Genomic DNA, 14,362 nt, shown 5'->3' on the forward strand with positions numbered 1-14,362 from the left:
TTTGGAAAGATTGTCTGTCACAGTGATGGATCTTTGGCCTACTACAAAACACTACCTCAAGAGTTTGACAGAGGTACTCATCAGGAAGATATTTTGTCAACAGTTTGCGTCTGAAGTGGATAGATCGGCAAGGATAAAAGATGCCCACTGTTTTTACTGATTGTAGGAGAAATCAATCAGTCAATCAATAGTATTTATGAAGCACTTATTGTGTGCAGAGCACTGTACTGAGCATTTGAGAAAGTACGATGCAACTGACTTGGTAGACGTGTTCCTTGCCCATGAGGAGCTTACTGTCTTTCTAATCCTGGCTCCGCCACTGATCAGCAGTGAGACTTTGGGCAAGTCACTTGACTTCTCTGTGCCTCAGTTACCTCATCTGTAAAATGGGGATTAAGACTGTGAGCCCCACATGGGACAACCTGATTACTTTGTATCTTCCCCAGCGCTTAGAACAGTGCTTGGCACATAGTAAGCACTTAACAAATGCCATTCTTACCAGCTCTTAGAACAATGCTCGACACATAATAAACCCTTAACAAATGCCATTAAAAAACAGGGGAGACAGACCTGAAAATAAATTACAGAGATGTACGTCACTGCTGTGGGGTCTGAGAGTGGGGTGAATAACAAGCACTAAATGGTTATAGATCCAAGTGAGAGAGGACTTAGTCGGGGAAAGCCTCTGGGAGGAGGTGTGATTTTAATAAAGGTTTGAAAGTGGGAAGAGTAGTGGTTTGGCATCTATGGAGGGAATTGAATGAATGAATGAATGAATGAATGAATGAATGAATGAATGGGATGGGCATTCCAGGTCTAAAGCTCCAGCTACAATGAGACTGGGACTTTACCTACACACACACATGCACACACGAGCACACAGACAATTGTCTTTCATATTTGAAAAAGACACCACTGATAATGAAATTCACCTATGAGTACATGTGCGCCTGAAAAGGAACTTTACCATTCATGTGTTAGCAAGTCAAACTCCCCGTAGAGTTGGCCCATAGTGATGGATTTGGGGTTGAGGATGTAGTATTGGACAGCTTCATACAAGTCACCACCGATGGAAGCCTGGCCTTGTATGGATGTCATGGCAGAAGCCAAAACTTTGTAACACTGAGAAAAGAGGAATCAAACAAATAAAATATACTTACTTCATGTATTAGTTACTCCAAGGACTTGAAAACCTTCAGGGTGATGAATACAAGAGACAGTGAGGATCATGGCACTCCTAGAGGACTTTTCTCTAAGTGAAATGGGGGCAAGACTATCACTTAGCACCGACTTGAGGTGGTATCTTGCCTCATCTCCCCTCTCTTCCCCAGAATTTTTTCAAACACACTCAGCCCTTACTCGGAGCTTGGAGGTGCATTCCCCAGCCTCCCCTTGACATAAAATTCTCTCTCCTCGTGCTGGCTTCTTAGGTTCTCCAACAGGGAGACTTGGGGATAGAGTTCTGCATGGACTAGATTTTCTGGCCAAACCCAACCTTTCCCCAGTCAGAGCCCAGCCCAAGTGGCACTGAAATTTGGGGGCCTGCCCTGCCAGATGCCAGAATGTGAAAAGATTGGCCTGTATCAGATTTAACTTTTAAGGGACACGTGTCCCTTAAAATTCTGCTCCAGGGCTCTAGCTGCTACAAACTCAGGGTCCACAACAGCACTCAGAAGCTTCTCAGGATTCAGAAAGGAGTCAGATTTAAATGTCTTGCTTCTGGGTTTGCCCTCCTATTTGCTTGTTGTACCCAAGGCCCCAGTAGCGGCAAGAGACGTGACTGGAAGGGATATGAGAGTGTAAGTGGTGCTGTGCAAACCACTAGCAAACATTAACAGTCTCTTCAGGCAGGTCCTCAGTCCCGAAGTCCTTGTGACTGGACTGAGGTGTATCCAAGGTTTATGACAGGCAACCCTATCATCATCATCATCATCCTCACCTGAATGAGGGAAGGTAATGCTGAAGCCTTCTAAAATAGCTTCCCCATTCTGCAATCCCTTCAAATCATACCCAACAACCAAAGCTGATCTCTCTCCCTCTTTTTTTATGGTCTTTGTTAAATGCTTACTATGAGCCAGGTGCTGTACTAAATGCAGGGGTAGATACAAGCTAATCAGATTGGATGCAGTCCATTCATTCCTCCATTCATTCAGTCATATTTATTGAGTGCTTATCGTGTGCAAAGTACCGTACTAAGTGCTTGGGGGAGTACAACAACAAACAGACACATTCCCTGCCCGCAACGAGCTCACAGTCTAGAACAAGGGGCTCACAGTCTTAATCCCCATTTAACAGATGAGGTAACTGAGGTACAGAGAAGGCAAGTGACTTGCCCAAGGTCACACAGCTTGTGCAGGATCTTGTTCTTTCCAGAGGCTTGTCCTCCTTTTGAAGACATAAGTAAACCTCCCTCACACCCCCTTGCTGGTTTGTCCCCCTCCGGCTGCTCTCCAGGAACCCCAGTACCCACTGGGGAACTCAATAGAGCTTAATTTCTTAGCTTTTTTTTTTTACCTCACTCTTCCCAGAGCCTGCTGGCCCCACCAGCATGAGGCCATGGCGCACCACAGTGGTTTCATACAGCTGGATGCATTTAGTTAGAAAACCTAGAGAAAGGCAAGAGCAAGTATTCTGTCAGTCAGTTAAGTCCACAGACATTATTTGAGCCCAGTAGTGTGCATTTTACTGCAACAGGCATTCTTTAAACTAAAAGATACAAACCCTGTTTATAGGTATATGACTTCTTGCCAAATCCAACAACTTCTACTCTATGCTATTCCTCCTTGACCTCTCAGCTGTCTATGGACCAACCCTTCCTGGAAACACTATCTAACCTTGGCTTCATTGGTTCTCCTCCAATCTCTTTGGCCACTCCTCTGTCTCTTCTGTGGGCTTCTCCTCTACCTCTCACCTCCTAACTGTGGGAGTACCTCAAGGTTCAGTTCTGGGTCCCCTTTTCTAACTGTGGGAGTCCCTCAAGGCTTGGTTCTGTGTCCCCTTCTATTCTCTATCTACACCCTCTCCCTTGGAAAATTTGATCCCACAGCTTCTACCACCAAATCTACCTCTCCAGCCCTGACCTCTCTCCTTCTCTGCAGTTTTGCTTTACCATCAGCTTTACCATCAGCTTTAAATCAATCAGCTCTCCCATCTTATCTCACCTCACTGATCTCCAGCTACAACCCAGACCACATACTTCACTCCTTGAACACCAACCTACTCACTGTGCCTTGATCCCATCTCTCTCCCTATCTCTCTCCCAATGACCCCTTGCTCAAGATTCCCCTCTGTCCTGGAACCCCCTCCCCCTAAATGTCCGACAGACCACCGCTCTCCCCATCCTCAAAGCCCTATTAAAATCATATCTCCTCTGAGAAGCCGTCCCTGACTAACCTTTCTTTCCCACCCACTATTCACCCTCCCTTCTTTGTTGCCTTTGTACTTGGATTTGTATCCTTTATGGACTTTGACACTCATCCCACCCTCAACCCCACAGCACTTATGTACAGATTCCTATACTCTGCCCCTTTCCTTTTCTGTAATGCCCCCGACTAGACTGTACGCTCCTTGAGGGCAAGAATCACTCTATGCAGGGTAGGCACTCAATACATATATTCAAACTCTAGACAATGCTAATGAAACAAACATCTAGATGGGGGCCATGAACACATAAACTCAGAGCATATAAAAATGTTGGAACAGCTCCTATCAGCAAAGAGGGGATTGAAGAGTCCCAGGTCATATAGCTCCTGTATTAACTACTTAGTTCTTTGGAACATACTATCACTGGCAGCAGGAATTCCAGAGATAACTCGCATTAGTAGATGAATGGCTTAACTCACCACATACTGTGATAAGGTGCCAATGACTGAATCAATCAATCAATCATGTTGATTGAACACTTTCTGTACTAAGCGTTTGGTTGAGTGCAATACAATTGAGTCGGTAGACTCATTCCCTTCCCTTCCCACAAGGAACTACAGTCTAGAGGGGAATTCAGTCTAGACTGAATTTGGGAGTAAATCCTTTATCTTTGCCACTCAAAATTTTCCTTGAAAGGTATTATTTGGGCAACACTGGAATGAGGTTCACTTCCTCTCCATCAGATATCATGATCTACTGACCATCCACATCCTTCAGGTGTCTCTTGATGCAGGCTTTGCGGATGGCTGTTTCAAGTATGCCATAATCTACTTCCTCCTCTTTGATCTTGGGAAACAAGTCTGACACAATGCCACTGAAGAGCTTGAGATCTTCCATCAGGAATTTGGGCACGTTGACATCACGAATGGCTCTGAGGCAGATCAGCTCCTGGAAAAAATGCCCAGAGATCTGGTTCAGCAAGACTGCCTGCTCTCTGCCTGAGCCACCTCATAAGCCCAGGACCAACATCTGTCCTTTGGCATACTATCAGGTTTGTGCTCTTAGTTTTTCCAGAATTTTTTAGTCCTTTCTCAGGGGTTTTCTCCATAGCAAGTTCTTCTTAGTGGACATGAAAACTGCTGGGAAGAATGGGATGGAGCAGAGGGGTTCAGTGGGTATGCCTCTGGTGTCTCCTCACCTCATTCATGGTAGGATTCTCCCGTTTGAGGTTGCCAGCTGCTGAGATCACAGTCTTCACAGCTCTCATTCCAAAGTCGTAGTGATCCTGCCACCACATGGGAAAGAATCACTTTGTGTCTTCTGCTTTCCTAAGCGCTTATTCCAGTGCTCTGCACACAGTACACACTCAATACCAATGACAGATGGGTTGATTGACCTTGGAGAGAGCTTAACAAGACAGAATTGGGTGTGCTGCCCATCTAACTCGATTTAGCCATGACAGGGAGCTGAATAACCTCAGTCCCCCACTCCCAAGGGTCCAGTCAACTCAGGGCCTGGCTCTGAGGTCTGGGGCAGAAAGGCCACCACATGACGTCACTTAGAAAAGTCTGAAAGGAGGAAATTACCCACTTGGGAACTGAGCTGTTCAGATGACAGCTTGAATGTGGTAGTAATCTTCCTAGCCAGGACTTTGGCTTCCCCAAATCCAAACGAATAAAGGGAGATCTCGGCAATCATGGTATAATCCGGAACCATCATTGCCACGGGACGAAAGAGAGCCTGGAACACACCAAATGCAATTTCAAAGAAACAGTTCCCTCTCTTCCCTCTCCGCCAGCACTCTAAGTCATGGACAGTTCCCCTTACGCACACACATGGCACCCTCTACCCACAGCCTGCACTTTCTCAGAATCGCAGAAGCCCCCCTTTTCCTCTGCTCCTCCTCCCCTCCCCTTCGCCCCAACTCGCTCCCTTTGCTCTACCCCCTTCCCCCCACAGCACTTTGTGTGTATATGTACATATTTAAAATTTTATTTATATTAATGATGTATATGTATCTATAATTCTATTTATTTATATTGATGCTATTGATGCCTGTTTACTTGTTTTGAGGCCTGTCTCCCCCCCCTTCTAGACTGTGAGTCCGTTGTGATCAGGGATTGTCTCTATTTGTTGCTGAATTGTACTTTCCAAGTGCTTAGTACAGTGCTCTGCACACAGTAAGCTCTCAATAAATACAATTGAATGATTGAACAAAGTCCATTCTTCAAAGACTGATCAATCAGTGGTATTTAAAGAGCAACTACTGTGGGCAGAACACTGTGTTAATCACTTAGGAGAGTTCAACAGAAATGGTCCCTGTTCTCCAAGAGCTTCTCCATCAAATGGGAGAGATAGGCAGACATAAATTATTTACAAAGAGTGGGAGTGGGAGGAAGAATAGGACTCTAACTGGAAGTATCAAGATTATGTCAGGGCAAAACAGATGCAGGATCTCATGGAGTTTTCTGACCTTACCTTCAAGTTGTCAGGTAACTCAGTTCGCCCAGCATACCCTGGGTTCATGGTGATGAACACTGCACAGGAAGAAACAAGTGGAATCTCCACTCCTTCAAACACGAAGTGATCCACCTATAACACAGGGAAGCAGTGGTCTAGTGGAAAGAGCATGGGCTTGGGAGTCAGAGAATCAGGGATTTAATCTCAGCTCTGCCACTTGTCTGCTGTGTTACCTTGGGCAAATCTATGCCTCAGTTACCTCATCTGTAAAATGGGAAATAAGACTGTGAGCCCCATATGGGACATGGACTACGTCCAACCTTATTATCTTGTATCTACCCCAGCGCTTAGTACGGTGCCTGGTGCATAGTAAGCATTTAACAAATATCATTAAAAAGCATAACACAGGGCATGCTCAGCCCCCCAGGGACAGAGGCTGACATTAAACGATCCACAGATTCCCTCTTTTACGTGGAAAAATCCTACCTGGAAAACTTTAGTGGACTATATTGGAGTGTGATTAACCATCAGCTTTAACTGTTATTTATATAAGGGGCCAATTTTCTGAATAAGAGCCTAGTGAAGAGCAGAGACCTTCAGGTAAGGATTCACAGATCAATGTAAATACTTCTAAACTAATGAGGGAGCTCAAAATCTGCCCCTCAAATGCTCATCAATCTTGCAGAGAAACTCTGAATGTGTGACAATAGAAAGCAAGTCCCCTTTAAGAAAAAGCAAGTGATTTCTAATCCATCCGATACCCCAGGTCAATGCGTGAGCCTCTTCAACTCACCCTCTGCTGTTGGGCTTTCTGAATGGTGGCAATCTGCTGGGCCACCACAGAGAGCACTTCAATATCAATCCGGTTAAACTCATCAAAGCAAGCCCATGCTCCAGAGCTGAGAAGAAAAAGGGAAACACCTGCCACATCAGCAATTTGGTGAGAATCAGAGAATCCTAGTCACTGACTCCTCCAATGACGATGGGCCCAGAAGTGTGACTGGAAGAATGTGACTCTTCCCACCATTTTAGCTGAAGTTCTTCATGACTGAGTTGAGGACATCTACTTAGTTTGGGATGCTGAACATCAAAGACCTCAAAGACCTGACTTCCAGTCTGTGTGAGGTGACAGCTGGGAGAAACTTGTGCCTTCTCTATCCAGAGAAAAAGGACTTCTTCATCACCAGAGAAGTCTCTCCTGACTAATCCTCCTTTTTCAGGAGCCGCTCTCTCATGATCCTTAGCAGAGGTGCCAATTCCATGTGGACACTGTAGGGGGGAGGGGGAAGGGGTGGTGTAGGCATTGTGAGGCTGAGCATTAACTTCAGTACCACGGGAAACAGCATGGTGTAATGGATAGAGCATGGGTTTGGGAGTCAGAAGGTCATGGGTCCTAATCCCAGCTCTGCCACTTGTCTGCTGTGTGACCTTGGTCAAGTCCCTCCACGTCTTTGTGCCTCAGTTACCTCATTTGTAAAATGGGGATTGAGACTGTGAGCCCCATTTGGGACAGGGACTGTGTCCAACCCAATTTGTTTGTATCCACCCCAGCGTTTAGTACAGTGCCTGACACATAGTAAGCACTTAATAAATACCAAAATTATTATTATTACCACAGCTTTCTGGGCACCACTTAGTAACAATAATAATAATAATGTTGGTATTTGTTAAGCACTTACTATGTGCAGAGCACTGTTCTAAGTGCTGGGGTAGCTACAGGGTAATCAGGTTGTCCCACGTGAGGCTCACAGTTAATCCCCATTTTACAGATGAGGTAACTGAGGCACAGAGAAGTTAAGTGACTTGCCCCCAGTCACACAGCTGACAAGTGGCAGAGCCGGGAGTCGAACCCATGACCTCTGACTCTGAAGCCCAGGCTCTTTCCACTGAGCCATGCTGCTTCCCCAGTAGAGTGCCTGGCACACAGTTTAGTACAGTGCCTGGCACACAGTAAGCACTTAACAAATGCCATAATTATTATTAGTATTATTATTATTATGGGGGGGGGGCAAAAGTAGAATCAAATTTTAAACTCCACTTCTTGCCCACTGCAGGTAGGCTGGGACTCCCTGAGTCGTCTACACTCGCCGCCTAGAATTCCTTAACTCCAATTCTCTCCTGGACCCCCTCCAATCTGGCTTCTGTCCCCTCCACTCTACCGAGACTGCTCTCTCAAAGGTCACCCATGACTGCCTTCTTACCAAATCCAATGGCTCCTACTCTATCCTAATCCTCCTTGACCTCTCAGCTGCCTTTGACACTGTAGACCATCTCCTTCTCCTCCACACCTTATCTCACCTTGGTTTCACGGATTCTGTCCTCTCCTGGTTCTCCTCTTATCTTTCTGGCCGTTCATTCTCGGTCTCCTTCGTGGGCTCCTCCTCCCCCTCCCATCCTCTAACTGTAGGGGTTCCTCAAGGGTCAGTTCTTGGCCCTCTTCTGTTCTCCATCTACACTCACTCCCTTGGTGAACTCATTCGCTCCCATGGCTTCAACTATCATCTCTATGCAGATGGCACACAAATCTACATCTCCTCCCTTGTTCTCTCCCCCTCTCTTCATGCTCGTATCTCCTCCTGTCCCCAGGACGTCTCCACCTGGATGTCTGCCCACCACCTAAAACTCGACATGTCCAAAACTGAGCTCCTAATCTTCCCTCCCAAACCCTATCCTCTTCCTGACTTCCCTGTCACTGTGGATGGTACGACCATCCTTCCCGTCTCTCAGGCCCGCAACCTTGGTGTCATCCTTGACTCAGCTCTCTCATTCACCCCACAAATCCAATCCGTCACCAAGGTCTGCCAGTTTCACCTTTACAATATCGCCAAGATCCACCCCTTCCTTTCCATCCAAATGGCTATCTTACTGGTACAGCCTCTCATAATATCCCGGCTGGATTATTGTGTCAGCCTTCTCTCTGATCTCCCTTCCTTCTGTCTCTGCCCGCTCCAATCTATTCTTCATTCCGCTGCTCGGATCATCTTCCTGCAGAAATGCTCTGGGCATGTCACTCCCCTCCTTAAAATCCTCCAGTGGTTGCCTATCAACCTCCGCATGAAACAAAAACTTCTCACTCTGGGCTTCAAGGCTCTCCATCACCTTGGCCCCTCCTACCTCTCCTCCCTTCTCTCTTTCTACTGCCCACCACACACGCTCCGTTCCTCTGCTGCCCACCTCCTCACTGTCCCCCATTCACACCTATCCCGCTGTCGACCCCTGGCCCACATCCTTCTGCTGTCCTGGAATGCCCTCCCTCCTCACCTCTGCCAAACTAACTCTCTTCCCCTCTTCAAAGCCCTACTGAGAGCTCACCTCCTCCAAGAGGCCTTCCCAGACTGTTTCCCCTTTTCCCTCTGCTGCCTCTCTGCCCCCCCTTCACCTCCCCTCAGCTAAGCCCTCTTTCCCCACTTTCCCTCTGCTCCTCCCCATCTCCCTTCCCCTCCCCTCAGCACTGTGCTCATTTGTATATATTTTTATTACCCTATTTATTTTATTAATGAGGTGTACATCCCCTTGATTCTATTTACTGTGATTAAGTTGTCTTGTTTTTGTCCATCTGTCTCCCCCGATTAGATTGTAAGCCCGTCGATGAGCAGGGATTGTCTCTGTTGCCAAATTGTACATTCCAAGCACTTAGTACAGTGCTCTGTACATAGTAAGTGCTCAATAAATACTATTGAATGAATGAATGAATCTTGGCCATGTAACCCTAGAAACCATGGAAACCTGAGAAACAATGTGACCTATAGAAAGAGCATGGGCCTGGGAGTCGAGGACCTGGGTTCTAATCCCGGCTCCACCACTTGTCTGCTATGTGACCTTATGCAAATCACTTAACATCTCTGTGTATGTTATCTCATCTGGAAAATGGGGCTTAAGACTGTGAGCCCCCGTGGGACAGAGACTGTGTCTAACCTGATTACCCTAAATCTACCCTAGTGCTCTGTACAGTGTTTGGCACATAGAAATCACTTCACTATTTCACCCTCTAGACTGTAAGCTCAGTCAATCAATAAATTGCATTTATGTGAGCAGTTACCATGTGCAGAGCTCTGTACTAAGCAGTGAGAGAGTACAGAATACAAGAGTTGGTAGACATGTTCCTTGTCCACAAGGAGTTTACAGTTTAGAGGGAGATTCAGACAATAATATAAATGAATAAATTATGGATATGTACATAGGTGCTGTGGGGCAAATTTGTTGAGAGCAGGGAACATGTCTACCAATTCTGTTATATTGTATTCTTCCAAGCACTTAGTACAGTGCTCTGCACACAGTAAATGCTCAATAAATACAATTGATTAACAAATACCATTTTTAAAAAACAATGGAATTTCTCTTGTCCCTGCTAGGCTCTGGGGCTGAGCCAGAGTCTCCTCTTATTCCTGGCCTGACCCTGGAATTTGAGGGGGGGGTTCTGGGGGCTTTCCAGGTCCTGGCTTTGGCTCTGCCCTACCCAATCAGTGGTCCAGTGTGTGGTCCAGGGTTGAGGCTGGTCACAATAGGTACAGAAGACAGCAGAGATAGTGCAGTGGCCAAAGATGAGAAACCTCTCCCCTTCCTCTGTCTTTCAACCTCTTTTCTCCCCCTTTTCCCCTTCTCTTCTTCTAAACTCCTATTTCCCTTTCACTTCTCTCTCATTTTCCACACTGGACACCCAAAAGATTTGTCCCCAGCCCAGCCCACCAGATGATCTGGTGGGGCACCAAGGGAGAGTTGGAAGCCCCAGGAACAAGCTGGGGAGTGGGGAGTTGATGGGCTGTGGGGGAGGCACCTCCTATCTTATCCTTGTCCCAAAACTTGGCAGAGGCTCTAAGTCAGGTTTCAGGGCCAAGTGGCAGGTTCCTTTCCCCTTGGCCTGGTCAAAAAGGCCAGGAGGGGCTCTTGCCCCCCTCTAATAGGCTTCAAGGCCTAGGTGGGGGTTCTCTGTGGCCTTGTAGGTTATGACATTGGCCAGGGCCTTTTTGGAGACCCAGTGAGCTTCAGGGACTAGTCAGGGACATTTCTCTCCCCACCAAGCCACAGAGTCAACCAAGGGGGCTTTCTGAGCCTTCCCTGGAAACCACATCCGCTTGAAGCCACATCTCTTGGATGCCACCCCTTTCAAAACCACACCCCCTTCAAAACTCTACCCAAATTTCAGCTGAGCTCAAATTTAAAAGTTGGCCCCTCTGTTTCTTAAGATATTTGAGGAGAGCATGGCTTAGTGGGGACCAAATGCCCTGGGAATACTTTAATCAATCGATCAATCAGAAGTATTTATTAAGTGCATACTGTGTACAGAACAATGTATTAAGCACTTTGGAGAGTACAGTACAACAGAGTTCATAGACATGTTCCCTGCTCACAAGTTTACAGTCTAGAGGGGGTGTATCTCCCTCCGTATCCCCATTAATTCCCATTCAACTTGGCCTGGAGTATTTCAGCTCCTGCTGCAGCAAATTTACTTTGACCTTTCCTTCCCTTTCTCTTGGTGGACATGAAAGAATCTTTGTGCTCCCTTAAGTTACCCCATCATATTTCATGACAAGGTAATTTCTGAAACATACCCTGCATTCCCCTTCTCTCTCATGCCTGTAATGTCAAGACCTTTCCCACAACTTGCTACTATCCCAGGCATGTCCTGCAAAAGTCTGGCTGCAAGACAACATGTCCATGACTCCTCTGAAACATCCTACTCACCTGGCCAGGCCTTTGAAAAATTTGCCCATGGCCATGTAGTCAAGCTGATCAGAGCAGTTAAATACCACCGTCTGGACAGCCATAGCTTTCCCCAGATCCTTGGTCGTTTCAGTTTTCCCTGTTCCAGCGGGTCCAGCAGGAGCACCTCCAAATTTGAGGTGCAGTGCTCCAGTTAGGGTCAGGTAGCATCTACACGCAGGAAAAGTAAGGAGAATTGAGGTCATTCTCTGAATTATGTTGGAAAAGCCATCTATATGCTATCATAGACAGGTGGTGATTTTGCCTCCCTAAGAGACTGCATGACTGACAACCTTGACCCAACACCATAGGGTTTGTTTTCAGTTCTACCTATGGGGAGACAGATATGTGCAATTACTATTTCCACCCCATTCTTGGAAAACCCCTGGCCAAATCGACACCCAACACATTCTCTCTCCCTTGGTTGGGGGGGGGGGGTGCTGAAGGGTCCATGATGACTGATTACTAAGGGATGCATGTACTCAGAGAGGATCCCTCCATGGCAGTACCTGCACAGGAAATGCTCAGAGCATATGGAAAACATTCTATGGAATTTTCCAGGATTTTAATGATGCTAAAAATATCTGCTCATCATCCAACTAACATTAAAAAGATTTGAGGTTAGTACTTTGGTTGGGAATTCCACCCAGGAGGTCTAAAAGGCATTAATCTGCACTTAACTTCTCTGTACCTCAGTTCCCTCATCTGTAAAATGAGGATTAAGACTGTGAGCCCTACATGGGACAACCTGATTATCTTGTGTCTACCCCAGGGCATAGAACAGTGCTTGGCACATAATTAGCACTTAACAAATACCATAATTATTATTATTGTTATTATTAGGGTGAGATCATGTAGGCAGGATATTTTTTCCCAGCATGCCTCCGAATTAGCCTAGGAGTCCACCTAATGCCTGGAATTTTCTGGTGGCTCTACCCTGGTCTCGTCATTTCACTACCAGCCCTGCCTGGATTCTGAGGATTACTCCGAAGTTTCTCCCTTCCAACCAACCCCAGGCACCAGCACCATAAGGGGATAGAACTGGGAATGGAAAAAAGCTCCAAATCCTCTCTACCAATTAGTAGATTAGCTGATACCACAATTCCAGGTATAGGAAGCTCAGAAAAAGAACTGTGGTTTGTGGCTACAAAATCACTGGCTCTGTCTTCTGGTCGAACTGCCCACTAAAGTTAGGTTGGCATTTATTGTTTAGTCTTGGGCCCAAGATGAAATTTCCAAAAAATATATCAGGTTCTTGTCTCTGAAAGTCCAGGGCAGCTTCTACCATCTATGCAGTCAACACCACTGGACACTTCTCAGGGAAGTAGTCATAGGTGGTCAAAGGATGATACCTAGTGCTTCGCATACCAGAAGTGCTCCATAAATAGTCTTTACTAAGACTGGCGCTCAGAGCCCCAGCAGCCAATGCCACTTGCCCAAATGCTTCATTTACCTGTCAGTAAGAGGGGTGATCACCAGGCGCCCGCTGTTGCCCAGATACTCGTAGCCATACATGAACTCAGCATTCACTGCTTGGATGTACAGGTCGCTGTCTTTCCAATAGTACCTAAGACACAGGCATTAATAAATTACCGTCGGGATGATAGCAGCAGAGTCTTTCCATTCCCTAAGGGTTGCGGTCACGGGGGGCCCCTTCATCTCACTAGGACACGATGACAGCTCTGTCAGGCGGTGGTTGGAGACACCTGAGGGAGAAAGGGCCAGAGGTGCCCATCGCTGTCAACACCCTTTTCCTTGAGTGCTGATCACACCGAGGCTCAGCTGGGTCCAAAAAAGAGGACCAGCATAGGGCAGGGAAGGGTATGCCCTTCCTATGATGAAAGAAGATGCAGTCGGGTGGCAGGGGGGGCAGGAGAGGTGATGTGAAATGCCATTTGCCTAGCATCTTTCTTGTCCTCCCTGCTGTTAAGCATGCCACTGCACCAGCTTAGGGTCAGGTAAGCTAGGCACTATGAAACAGTTCCCAGCATTGGGATGATTGGACAAAGTAGGGATACGTCAGCTTGGCAAATCATCACTTGCCCACGTGACTAGAATTGGGATGATATCTGGTGGGCCAGTAATAATAAATGGCAGTCTTATCTTATTCCATGTGGAACAACAGAGATGGAGGATGGCCACTAGGTAAAACATTTTGAAGGAATGGCAAATTCTGCATACTTCTCTTTAAGACAGGAATAAATTAAGGGTGTCAGTTGGGCATAAATTACTCTAATGAGCCTTGTAAAAAGTGACAACTATTAACAACACTAGGAGAACTGTAAATGCAGGAGCTTCACAGACCACATTGAATTTTCCACAAGACATTTCTCCTCCCCTCGAGTGGCTCACGCTTTCCATTAATAACTACAACGGGTAGAAACTTGTGGCCCAAGGCCAGGCCAGAAGTTCTGCTTTTTACCTGAGTTGGGATATCCATTCAAAGTCATTCTCACTAATCACATTTTCTTCTATGAGTTTGGCAGCCACATCTTTGGCGTGGACTTCAATCACAATCAGAGCTGACAACACTGTTCTCTGTATCTTAGACAGCTTTCCTCGCACTAGGGCCACCAGATCATTCAACTGAGGGAGGGAAAGGAGTTTAGTCAGATGCTGACACCGATAAAAGGCACAGAAAATAGAAAGCCTAAGTCAGTCAGTCAATCATATTTATTGGGCATTTACTGTGTGCAGAACACTGTACTAAACGCTTGGGAGAATACAATATAACAATAAACTGACATATCCTCTGCCCTTGGTGAGCTAACAATCTAGAGGGGGAGGGAGACAGATGTTAATATAAAATAAATAAATTACAGATGTGTACATAAATGCT

The 14,362-nt window shown here is 46.3% G+C and overlaps 1 protein-coding gene across 2 annotated transcripts in view; it reads right to left on the reverse strand.

Annotated features, from left to right (window-relative positions):
- The window catches only part of DNAH1 (dynein axonemal heavy chain 1), a 168,267-nt gene that overhangs the window by 78,240 nt on the left and 75,665 nt on the right, over positions 1 to 14,362 (reverse strand). The window contains exons 26-35 of one of the 2 annotated variants that reach the window (XM_029052729.2): positions 13,946 to 14,109; positions 12,977 to 13,090; positions 11,506 to 11,694; positions 6,617 to 6,722; positions 5,842 to 5,955; positions 4,954 to 5,103; positions 4,562 to 4,648; positions 4,125 to 4,311; positions 2,515 to 2,606; positions 968 to 1,122 (exon numbers count right to left, since the gene is read on the reverse strand). In XM_029052729.2, coding sequence (XP_028908562.1) covers positions 968 to 1,122; positions 2,515 to 2,606; positions 4,125 to 4,311; positions 4,562 to 4,648; positions 4,954 to 5,103; positions 5,842 to 5,955; positions 6,617 to 6,722; positions 11,506 to 11,694; positions 12,977 to 13,090; positions 13,946 to 14,109 — 1,358 coding nt within the window. The remainder of the gene's footprint in view (positions 1 to 967; positions 1,123 to 2,514; positions 2,607 to 4,124; positions 4,312 to 4,561; positions 4,649 to 4,953; positions 5,104 to 5,841; positions 5,956 to 6,616; positions 6,723 to 11,505; positions 11,695 to 12,976; positions 13,091 to 13,945; positions 14,110 to 14,362) is intronic. The other variant, XM_029052730.2, reaches the window with a different exon arrangement.

Source organism: Ornithorhynchus anatinus, chromosome X2, assembly GCF_004115215.2.
Source record: "Ornithorhynchus anatinus isolate Pmale09 chromosome X2, mOrnAna1.pri.v4, whole genome shotgun sequence".
In the NCBI taxonomy this organism is placed as follows: domain Eukaryota; kingdom Metazoa; phylum Chordata; class Mammalia; order Monotremata; family Ornithorhynchidae; genus Ornithorhynchus; species Ornithorhynchus anatinus.